Source organism: Lepidochelys olivacea (genome assembly GCF_965140295.1).
Source record: "Lepidochelys olivacea isolate rLepOli2 genome assembly, chromosome: 2".
NCBI lineage: Eukaryota > Metazoa > Chordata > Testudines > Cheloniidae > Lepidochelys > Lepidochelys olivacea.
Window position 1 is genome coordinate 111,439,386 of NC_140412.1, and position 11,460 is coordinate 111,450,845.

The 11,460-nt window shown below is 44.1% G+C and overlaps 1 protein-coding gene across 1 annotated transcript; it reads right to left on the minus strand.

Moving 5' to 3' along the window:
- Positions 1-8,233: 8,233 nt before the first annotated feature.
- On the minus strand, positions 8,234-10,363 carry LOC311516951 (uncharacterized protein). The gene is made up of 2 exons (XM_084621393.1): positions 9,692-10,363; positions 8,234-8,754 (listed from the first exon to the last, which is right to left on the minus strand). The coding sequence occupies exons 1-2, from the start codon at positions 9,882-9,884 to the stop codon at positions 8,294-8,296; spliced, it is 654 nt and encodes a 217-aa protein (XP_084477519.1). The 5' UTR covers positions 9,885-10,363; the 3' UTR covers positions 8,234-8,293.
- Between the last annotated feature and the right edge of the window lie 1,097 nt (positions 10,364-11,460).

Consider the following 11,460-nt stretch of genomic DNA (forward strand, 5'->3'; position numbering starts at 1 on the left):
TTTTGCACCTTTTTAATTAATTATTCGTTTTTATAGTCATTTGCACAGCAACACCACCACAAAAGGCACCATCAAAAGTACCACATAATTAAAAAGAAAATATTATGCAGAAACAGGCCAAGAAAATGCTTTCACTTTCTGAATTGTTATGTTTTTAATTCAACACTGACCAATCCTCATGCAGGGGAAAGGTTTTTAAAATAATTATGTTATTTAAGAGCAAGCTTGTAATTCACCCCATACACCTGCTGTCAGAGGGCATGGCTATGCCATAGTGCTCCCTGTTGGCCAAGCATGGCATTACCAGTGCTCCCTGCCTCAATTTCCTCCTCAAGGTGGGTCTTCCTGGTTCTCCATGCATCATGGTCTGTGCTGGAGATGTGGCTTAGCCCTCCAACCAAGTCACAACAAACATAACTCCTTCCAGGATAGCAAAAGTCCAAGCTATAAAGTCCCAACAACCAAAAGATTCTTGTGCCCTTCAGGGCTTCTCTTCAGCTAACCCTCTGGGGCCTGTTCCTAGCCCCTGACTCAGGATCTTCTACAGGAGCCTGCCCATTCACTGTGGTTCCTCTCCACTCTGGTATAGAGCACTAGGTCCCCAAGCTGGATTCCCTTAGAGTACCTGGTCTCCTCAGATGTTAGCTCAAGACCTTCCACAGGAACCTTCCTGATCCCTGCTGTCCCCACACCACACTGATCTCTCTCTCTCACTCATCCCCTTTATAAGGCCCAGCTGTCCTCTAATCTATCACCTGATTCTCCTTATTCCCACCCCCTCAGGCTGGGAAGTAGCTAATTAATTATAAAAAGAAAAGGAGTACTTGTGGCACCTTAGAGACTAACCAATTTATTTGAGCATGAGCTTTCGTGAGCTACAGCTCACTTCATACCGTGCTTCCATGGTATGCATCCGATGAAGTGGGCTGTAGCTCACGAAAGCTCATGCTCAAATAAATTGGTTAGTCTCTAAGGTGCCACAAGTACTCCTTTTCTTTTTGCGAATACAGACTAACACGGCTGTTACTCTGAAACCTAATTAATTATGGTTTAGTGTGGCTGGTTTCATCTCCCCTTAAAGAGGCCAGTCACCCTGTCATACCTGTGCACAGGGCTTAAATTCAGTCACAGCTGTCTGGAGCAGAGCTCCAGTAAATATTTTCAAACCCAAGGAACAGAAGCCCAGAGCTTCAGTGCCCCCCGCGGGTCAGAAGCCCCAAGCCCCAGGGCTCTGGGAAATACTCTGTGAGAATTTAAGCCATGCATGGGTGTAAAGGGTGAAAGGTGCCTCATCCCTGCTCTGCTGTGCTGACCTGGCTAACTGTATTGCAGATAGCAGCATGAGGACAACAGCCTCTACAGGGTTGCTACTACCCCCTCTTATACAAGTGGGTGGGCAATGGGTGGGCAAGGAGTGCTGGCACAAATTACTTGGGTAAGTGGGGAACCAAATAGGACCAGATTGTGACTCAGACGTCTGCTCCTGAGGCAGTGCAGCTGCTCGCAGCTCCTTAATTGGGCCTTGTAGCACAGCTATAGTTGAGCCCTAAATCACTGAATACAATTATTTATCTGCTTTTGAATATTAACACTTAAATTCCAGTGCCAATCCTGGAAGTCAATGGGAGGTTTGCCCCTGGCATTCAATGAAAGAACAAGTCTATAATTACCAGATTTTATTTTTTATATTATGCTGTATATTTATTAGAAATGGGCAAAATCCTGAATATTTTATCTGAACTTCACACACTGACTGAACTTTGTGGGTTCTGATAAAATGGAAAAAAAAAAAGATCAATGAGACTTGACCTAAACAAACGTAAGCCCCTTAGCTCAAGTCTAATATTTATTGCAGGTCCTAATCCTGCAAACAGAGGAACTTATGCAGGCCCTTACCAACTTGTAGGCATCAAGGACCACACAAGTGCATCTGTTTGAAATACCAGAGGCAGAGAAAATGAGGATGTGCCAAAATCTTTTCTGCTGTTTCCCTGAATAAACAAATAGAGAGAGGCAAGGTGGGTGAGGTAGTATCTTTTATTGAACCAATTTCTGTTGATAGAGAGACAAGCTTTCGAGCATACACAGAGCCGTGAAGAAGACCTTTGTGTAAGCTCAAAAGCTTGTCTCTCTCACCAACTGAAGTTGGTCCAATAAAAGAGATTACCTCACCCACCTTGTCTCTCTAATACCCGGGGACCAACCCAGCTACAACAACTCTGCATAAACAAATAGCAGTCATTAGTGTCAAATAGTGGCTATGAAATCAAATATATAGTCAAGCCAACTGGACAAAAGCTTATAACATTTATTTTAGCATTGCTTTCATGGTAATTTCATGTTAACATGATGCGTGAAATCCTCTCTCCATTGCAAGTAGTAGGTACTTGCCACTGACTTAAGGGTATCAGGATTTCACCCTATGATTCATAGCACATATCTATAGCAACTCATTACCCATATGTAATTCTATTTTAAAATTGGATAAATGACCATCAAAATAGAAAAAACACAAAAACTGAATTGAAAAAAACATAAATTTGTATTAGATATATGAAGCCTTTAAAATGTATTATTTTAAGCAAAATTTGAATTGTTGCAGGAGACCTAGGAAGGGCTTGGAAATGCTATGGGGGTTTTCAAGCATTTATAAATACAGACCCAAATCACACTCAGTTCAGTGGCTCCTATAAACTTGAATGGCATGACTTACTTGATTAAGTCAAGCTGGATTTGGTCCACAGTACATGAAAAATGCCTTCATTTGTGTACAAATACTGGAATATTTCACATCCCTAACATTCATCTAAGGTTCCTCTTTTGGCTGTATGTAGCATCTGAGCAACATAGCATTTACACAGAGCTTTATATGCTCAAAATGCATTACAAACATTATTGGATTCATCCTCGCACCACCTCTGAAGTAGAGAAGTATCATCCCCATATTTACAGCACAGGAAACTGAAACAGAGAGGTTTTTTTCCAAGGCCACAGAAGGAGCCAGAGCTGGGATTAGAACTCAGGAGTTACAGGTTTGGTCTAAACTACCAATTTGTATCAGTATAACTATGTTGCTCGGAATCCACATCCCAAGCGACATAGTTATACCGACCTACCCCCTGGTGTAGACAGTGCTGTGTCAACAGGCGGGCTTCTCCCGCAGACATAGCTACTGCCTCTTGGGGAGATGGAGTATCTACACCAACTTGAGTAGCTCTCCCATCAGCACAGGTAGCATCTTCACTAAGTGCAACAGCAGTGCAGCTGCACCACTGCAGCCCTGTAAGTGCAGATGATCTCCCCGATTCTTATTACTATGCCCATTAGAATTGCCCATCTCTCTCTTTAACAGAAATTTGGCCCATGCTGTATGTAGAATACATAATTCTCAGATTTATGAGACACAATAAATCACTGGTTTCAGAGTAGCGGCCGTGTTAGTCTGTATTCGCAAAAAGAAAAGGAGGACTTGTGGCACCTTATAGACTAACCAATTTATTGGAGCATAAGCTTTCGTGAGCTACAGCTCACTTCATCGGATGCATTCAGTGAAAAATACAGTGGGGAGATTTATATACACAGAGAACATGAAACAATGGGTGTTACCATACACACTGTAACGAGAGTGATCAGGTAAGGTGAGCTATTACCAGCAGGAGAGTGGGGGGGCGGGTGGGTAAACCTTTTGTAGTGATAATCAAGGTGGGCCATTTCCAGCAGGTGACAAGAATGTCTGAGGAACAGTGGGGGGAGGGGAGGGAAAATAAACATAGAGAAATAGTTTTACGTTGTGTAATGACCCATCCACTCCCAGTCTCTATTCAAGCCTAAGTTAATTGTATCCAGTTTGCAAATTAATTCCAATTCAGCAGTCTCTCGGAGTCTGTTTTTGAAGTTTTTTTGTTGTTGAAGAATTGCCACTTTTAGGTCTGTAACTGAGTGACCAAAGAGATTGAAGTGTTCTCCGACTGGTTTTTGAATGTTATAATTCTTGATGTCTGATTTGTTATTTACGTAGAGACTGTCCAGTTTGACCAATGTACATATATGGCACATATCACATTGGTAGATGTGCAGGTGAATGAACCTCTGATGGTGTGGCTGATGTAATTAGCCCATATAGGCCAGTGTCAGAGGTTCGTTCACCTGCACATCTACCAATGTGATATATGCCATCATGTGCCAGCAATGCCCCTCTGCCATGTACATTGGTCATACTGGACAGTCTCTACGTAAAAGAATAAATGGACACAAATCAGACGCCAAGAATTATAACATTCAAAAACCAGTTGGAGAACACTTCAATCTCTTTGGTCACTCAGTTACAGACCTAAAAGTGGCAATTCTTCAACAACAACAAAAACTTCAAAAACAAACTCCAACGACAGACTGCTGAATTGGAATTAATTTCCTGAACTGCACATCCCCTTCAACACCTGTATTCCAGTCATGACTACTCCACCATGACTATTCCACCATGTTTCTGTTATCCCTATAATATCTGGTTTCACTTCCTGTACCAGTAGTTCTAGGTTCTCTCCATTTTGTTACCCAGGCTCCTTGCATTGGTGTACAAACATCTTAATTGTTGCTGCTTGGTTTCGCTCACATTCCTCACCCGATTGAGTACAGTCATTCTACTGCCAGTATCACCTGACTGTTAGCTTCAATGGTATCGACACTATCTTTCCTCTTAATGTCCATTCTCCTACTCACTGCTGTTCCTTTCTCCATTGCTGTGTCTTTTCTCACTTGATTTTCCTCCCTCTCAATGTTAAAATAAGGCATGGAGATTATTTATCTCCCAAACATTTCCCCCTCCAATTCCTAGTTTAAAGCTCTTTTAATCAGTTGTGCCAAATCTCAATCCCTGAAGTTTATTTCCCTCCTTACTCAGGGTCGAGGGTAAATGGGTTTCCTCTCATCAGTGAACATGGAGGCTGCATTTTTGTGTGTGTTGAATATTGATGCTGAGATAATCACACATAAGTGAGCGGCTTCCCTTTCAGGTTGGGGAAAAAATCACAAGGTAGGCCAAAGGCAATGTAATTTAATTATTAATTTAAAATCTTATGATATTTTTGGTGTCTGGTTCATGATTTTTGAAAGTGTGAGGTTGGCAATATTGCTTTTATTCAAGGATCTCAAAACCCTTCACAAAGGTTAATGAAATTAGCATCACAACACCTCTCTGAGGTAGAAAATATTACCTCTGCATTAAACTTGGGGAAACTGAGGGAGAGAGAATTTAAGAGACTTGCTCAAGATTGCATGGGATTTCTGGAGAAAAAATTATTAATATTTGAACAATATCTCCTGCATTAGGGATCTCTATTTTGAATCCAGGTCAGTGAGAGCCAGTCTGCTAGTGTGTGCCTTCTCTCTCCTCCCTGGCCCTCAACCCTTCCCCCAACCCTTCAGTTTTGGCTCTCAGTTAATCCTAAGAGATACCTGGTATTGAGAGAGTTGCTGAGAAACAAATCACTGACTGTCCTTTAGCACTGTGGGGGAGAGGGCGTGAGTATTGTGGCAGAGTCAAAGGAACAGCTTGAAAGCAGCTGGAGAGCTTTGCAAAAAACACAGAGCAGCTGCATAGAGAATGCTATGCACAATATTAATTATATCCATGCTATGGAGGAAAATATTAAACATTGCTTATGTAAAGAGTACAGTGTGGGGAAGCCAGTGACACTATTTCACACTCCCCAAGGTACCTCCACTAGAATGGGGTTTCACCTAAAATTCCAGGGCTGTCAAGCTGTGACAATTTGAATAAATTGAGATTTGAAATGTGTCATTGAAACACACAGGGTAAAATCCTTCATCACAAGCAACAGAGACCTTAAAAGCACCTTTAGAAAATGAATAATAAAGTTAAGGGAGTGTCCCTAAAAGGAATGAAACTTGGGAGGGCTCAGATTCCCTGGGAAATTAATTTTCCCTGCCTCTTCCCAGTGAGATGCCTCAGCCATCTCCTCACTCTCTGCACTCTTAATGATCTTGCTCGAGCAAGTAACCAATCTCTGCTTGATTTACAGGGCCCTTTCTATTCTCTGAACTGTCTATAATTTTAAAATAGAGTTGAAGTTGAGATTGCAGTAAAATCAGATTCATTTCACATATTTAAATGAAAAAGCAAAAATAAGACAGTAAAGATAGCAAGGGTCTAATTTGCTACATGGTTCCAAACATACACTCTGACATTCTTACATGCCAAATTTCTGCACAGAAAACAGATTTTTTTTAGGTCTTAAAAACAAATTGTGCACATACCAGAATAGAACATCCAATACCCATTTTGCTTTGTGGATTGTTTATAGATATTCCCCTAAACTACACCAGTTATCATTAGAAACAGTACATATCATGTATCTTTTTGGTGCAAGGCGCCCCTGGCATTGCTTCAGGGTGTACTGCTCAATATCTCCTATGTAGTCTAAGGCCATGTCTACACTACAAAAGTACTCCGATGTTACAGAAGTCGACTTTTGGGAACAGATTGTATAAAGTTGAGTGCATGCGTCCACACTAAGCACATTAATTCGGCGGTGTGCGTCCACAGTACCGTGGCAAGTGTCGACATTCCGAGCGGAGCACTGTGGGTAGCTATCCCACAGTTCCCGCAGTCCCCACTGCCCATTGGAATTCTGGGCTGAGCTCCCAATGCCTGATGGGGCCAAATATTTGTCGCGGGTGGTTACAGGTAAATGTCGTCAGTCAACCCTCCCTCCCTCCGTGAAAGCATCAGCAGACAATCATTTCCTGCCCTTTCCCCTGGATTGCCTGAGCAGACGCCGTAGCATGGCAAGCATGGAGCCCGTTCAGCTCACCACAGCAGTTATGACCATTGTAAACACCTCGCGCATTATCGTGCAGTTTATGCACAACCAGCACCTAAAAAACCAGGCGAGGAGGCGAAGGCAGTGCAGTGATGAGGACATGAACACAGATTTCTCTAAAACCAAGGTCCCCAGCAATTTGGAGATCATGGTGTTACTGGGGCAGGCTCATGCCATGGAACGCCAATACTGGACCTGGTAAGCAAGCACAGAGTTCTGGGACTGCATGTTTGAGATGACTCCCAGTGGCTCCGAAACTTTCACATGCGTAAGGGCACTTTCATGGAACTTTGTCACTTGTGTCCCCTGCCCTGAAGTGCAAGAATACCAAGATGAGAGCAGCCCTCACAGTTCATAAGCGAGTGGCAATAGCCCTGTGGAAACAGCTACCGGTCAGTCGGTAATCAATTTGGACTGGGCAAATCTACTGTGGGGGCTGCTGTGATGCAAGTAGCCCACACAATCATTGAGCTGCTGCTATCAAGGGCAGTGACTCTGGGAAATGTGCAGGTCACAATAGATGGCTTTGCTGCAATGGGATTCCCTAACTGTGGTGGGGCTATAGATGGAACGCATACCCCTATCTTGGGACCGGACCACCAGGGCAGCCAGTACATACACCGCAAGGGGTACTTTTCAATGGTGCTGCAAGCACTAGTGGATCACAAGGGACGTTTCATCAACATCAACGTGGGATGGCCGGGAAAGGTTCATGACGCTCGCATCTTCAGGAACTCTGGTCTGTTTAAACGGCTGCAGGAAGGGATTTACTTCCCAGACCAGAAAATAACTGTTGGGGGATGTTGAAATGCCTACAGTTATCCTTGGGGACCCAGCCTACCCCTTAATGCCCTGGCTCATGAAGCCGTACACAGGCAGCCTGGACAGTAGTAAGGAAATGTTCAACTATAAGCTGAGCAAGTGCAGAATGGTGGTAGAATGTGCATTTGGACGTTTAAAGGGTTGCTGGCGCAGTTTACTGACTCGCTCAGACCTCAGCAAAACCAATGTTCCCATTGTTATTGCTGCTTTCTGTGTGCTCCACAATCTCTGTGAGAGTAGGGGGGAGACATTTATGGCGGGGTGGGAGGTTGAGGCAAATCGCCTGGCCACTGAATCCAAGCAGCCAGATACCAGGATGGTTCGAAGAGCACAGCAGGAAGCGCTGTGCATCAGAGAAGCTTGGAAAACCAGTTTCATGACTGGCCAGGGCACTGTGTGACACTTCTGTTTGTTTCTCCTTAATGAAAACCCGCCCCCTTGGTTGACTCTAAATTCTTTGTAAGCCACTTGCCCTCCCCCCTTCGATTACAGCTTGCTTGGAAAGGAAATAAAGTCACTATCATTTAAAAACCATGTATTTTTTATTAATTGATTATAAAAATAGGGAGATAACTCACAAGGTAGCTCAGGTGGGGTGTGGGAGGAGGGTAGGAGGGAAGGAAAAGGCCACTTCAATACTTGTTGAATGACAGCCTTCTGTTGCTTGGGCTGTCCACTGGGGTGGAGTGGTTGGGTGCCTGGAGCCTCCCCTCCCACATTCTTGGGCATCTGGGTGAGGAGGCTATGGAACTTGGGGAGGAGGGAGGGTGGTTAAACAGGGGCTGCAGCAGCAATCTGTGATCCTGCTGCCATTCATGAACCTCCACCAGACGCTGGAGCATGTCCGTTTGATCCCGCAGTAGCCCCAGCGTTGCCTCATGCCTCCTCTGATCTTCCTGCCGCCACCACTCCTCACGTTCATTGGCCACTTTCCTGTACTCTGCTATTGTGTCCTTCCACAGATTCTGCTGAGCTTTGTCAGAGCCAGACGACTGCATGAGCTCAGAGAACATTTCATCGCACGTGCATTTTTTTCGCTGCCTTATCTGAGATAGCCTTTGGGACGGAGGAGGGAGGCTTGAAACATTTGAAGCTGTTGGAGGAAAAAAAGGGAGTGAAGTATTTTAAAAGATACATTTTACAGCACAATGGCTATACCCTTTCACGGTGAACAACGCTATTCACATTACATAGCACATGTGATTTTGGTACAAGGTTGCATTTTGCATCTTATATTGAGTGCCTGCAGTTTTGATGTTAGAGATCACACACGCAGTGCCAGGCAACAGAATTTGGCTTGCAGGCGGCCATGGTAAGCCATAGTCTTTTGGCTTCTGCAACCTTCATGACAGCAGCGCCCTCCTCTCCCATACCAAGCAAAGCACGTTGAGTTGGCCATTTAGTGCTGTGGTTTTCCTGTTTCCGGGATGATTGTTTACTACTCACCCCACCGCATGGCTGGTAACAGGGAAGATCCCTGCTAGCCAAACGCGAACAGCTCAGTGCCAATGCCCCCAACCCCACACCGCATGGCTAACTGCGGGGAGGATTTCTTTTCAGCCACAGGCAAACAGCCCAGTAGGAACGGCCACCTCTGAATGTCCCCTTAATTAAATTCCCTTATTTCAACCAGGTTACCAAGAACAATATCACTCTCCTGAGGATAACACAGAGAGATAAAGAATGGATGTTGCTTGAATGCCAGCAAACACCAGGACCATACGCTGACAGGCTTTGTCATGCAATGATACCAGATTACTTGCTACTAGCATGGCGTGGTAAAGTGTCCTACCATGGAGGACGGAATAAGGCTGCTCTTCCCAGAAACCTTCTGCAAAGGCTTTTAGAGTACCCCCAGGAGAGCTTCATGGAGATGTCCCTGGAGGATTTCTGCTCCATCCCCAGACCCATTAACAGACTTTTCCAGTAGCTGTACTGGCCACAAATGCATCCCAAGTCCGTAGGACTACTTAATCATTAAAAAACACTTGCTTTTATAACATGTATTATATTTTAAAAGGAACGCTCACCAGAGGTCCCTCCTCTGGCTTCTTTGGGTTGGGAGGGTATTTCAGTCAGGGTGATAAAAAGATACTGGCTGTCAGGGAGAACGGTGTGCTGTGTGCTCTCCTCAAGCTCATCCTCCTCCTCTTCCTCATCTTCCCTGTCCACAAAATCCTCAGGCATGGTGGAGAGTACCCCATCATTGGAGTCCAGGGACATGGGTGGGGTAGTGGTGGCGGAATTGCATGCAGCTCAGCGTAGAAGGGGCATGTCTGGGGCTCTGTCCCAGAGCGTCTGTTTGATTCTTTGGTTTTCTGGTACTCTTCTCTGAGCTCCTTAACTTTCGCGTGACACTGTGTTGCATCCCTGATGTAGCCTCTGTCCCTCATGGCCTCGGAGATTTTTTGAAATGTTTTGGCATTTTGTCTTTTGGAACGTAGTTCTGATAGCATGGATTCCTCTCCCCATACAGTGATCAGATCCAGTACCTCCCATTCGGTCCATGCTGGAGCTCTTTTTCGACTCTGGGACTGCATGGTCACCTGTGCTGATGAGCTCACCTGGCCAAACAGGAAATGAGATTCAAAAGTTCCTAGGGCTTTTCCTGTACACCTGGCCAGTGATCCGAGTTCAGAGTGCTGTCCAGAGCAGTCACAATGGTGCACGGTGGGATAGCTCCCGGAGGCCAATACCTTCAAATTGCATCCACACTAACCCTAATTTGAAATGGCGATGTCGATTTCAGCGCTAATTCCCTCGTTGGGGAGGAGTACAGAAATCGGTTTTAAGAGCTCTTTATGTCAAAAAAAATGGTTTAGTTGTGTGGACAGGTGCAGGGTTAATTCGATTTAATGCTGCTAAATCCGACAAACTCGTAGTGAGGACCAGGCCTTAGAGCTGGGGATTGGGTCCTATTTGGGCTCTGTCATTGGTCTTCTGTGAAACTTTGGCCAGTTATTCAACTTTTCCATGCCTTGGTTTATTCATCTATAAAACAGATATTTATAAATAGGGAAGAGATTAAGCTTCATTGTTTGTATCTAGGATTTCAAACATACCAAAGTGTTAGGAGGCTGGATCTGGGCGTTTGATTCAGCTCATTATAGGACTAGGGTACTTCTATGAAAGTCTGAACCCGATCTGTGTTCAGATTTCAAACACCCACCAATTTTCGTAGATATTCAAATTCGGTATTTTCATTGTAGCCCGTCTCTATTTATAAGTAAATAATATATAAATACCTTACAAGGGCAATCTGATTATTTTAATGAATTGTTTGTAATATGCTTAGAGATCCTTAGATGAAAGAAGTGAAAAGTGTTGTTTGAATATATTCTCTTATAATTCAGTGCAACTCACATCAGACCAGGGAGGTAAGGACTGGAAGCTGGCTATTTTAAATGATTGATTTCACTGTACAAACATCAATACAGCAAGCGCACAGGGAGCATGGGCATTCACAGTTGTAACTAAGTTCAGCTAGTGAAAAATAAAAAGCATGAGTTCCCGTGCATTAAGAAAAGCCATATATTTGTTATGCAGATCAACATAATGCACCCAAAAAAGCCAACACGGAGGGGAAAAAAACCACTGGGTCCTGTTTCTCTTCTGCCTTGCCCTACATTTAGTCATTTACCCATGTCTGAAATGGCCACAGAACGCTGCCATTCTGATCTGGTGGCATTTTACATTCACTTGGCAAAAGTACAGGTGACTAGAGATGATGTGAGGTCATGGAGAACCCAGCTTTAGATAAATATAAGCCTGTGCAATCAAAAAATGCACTCATACTTGC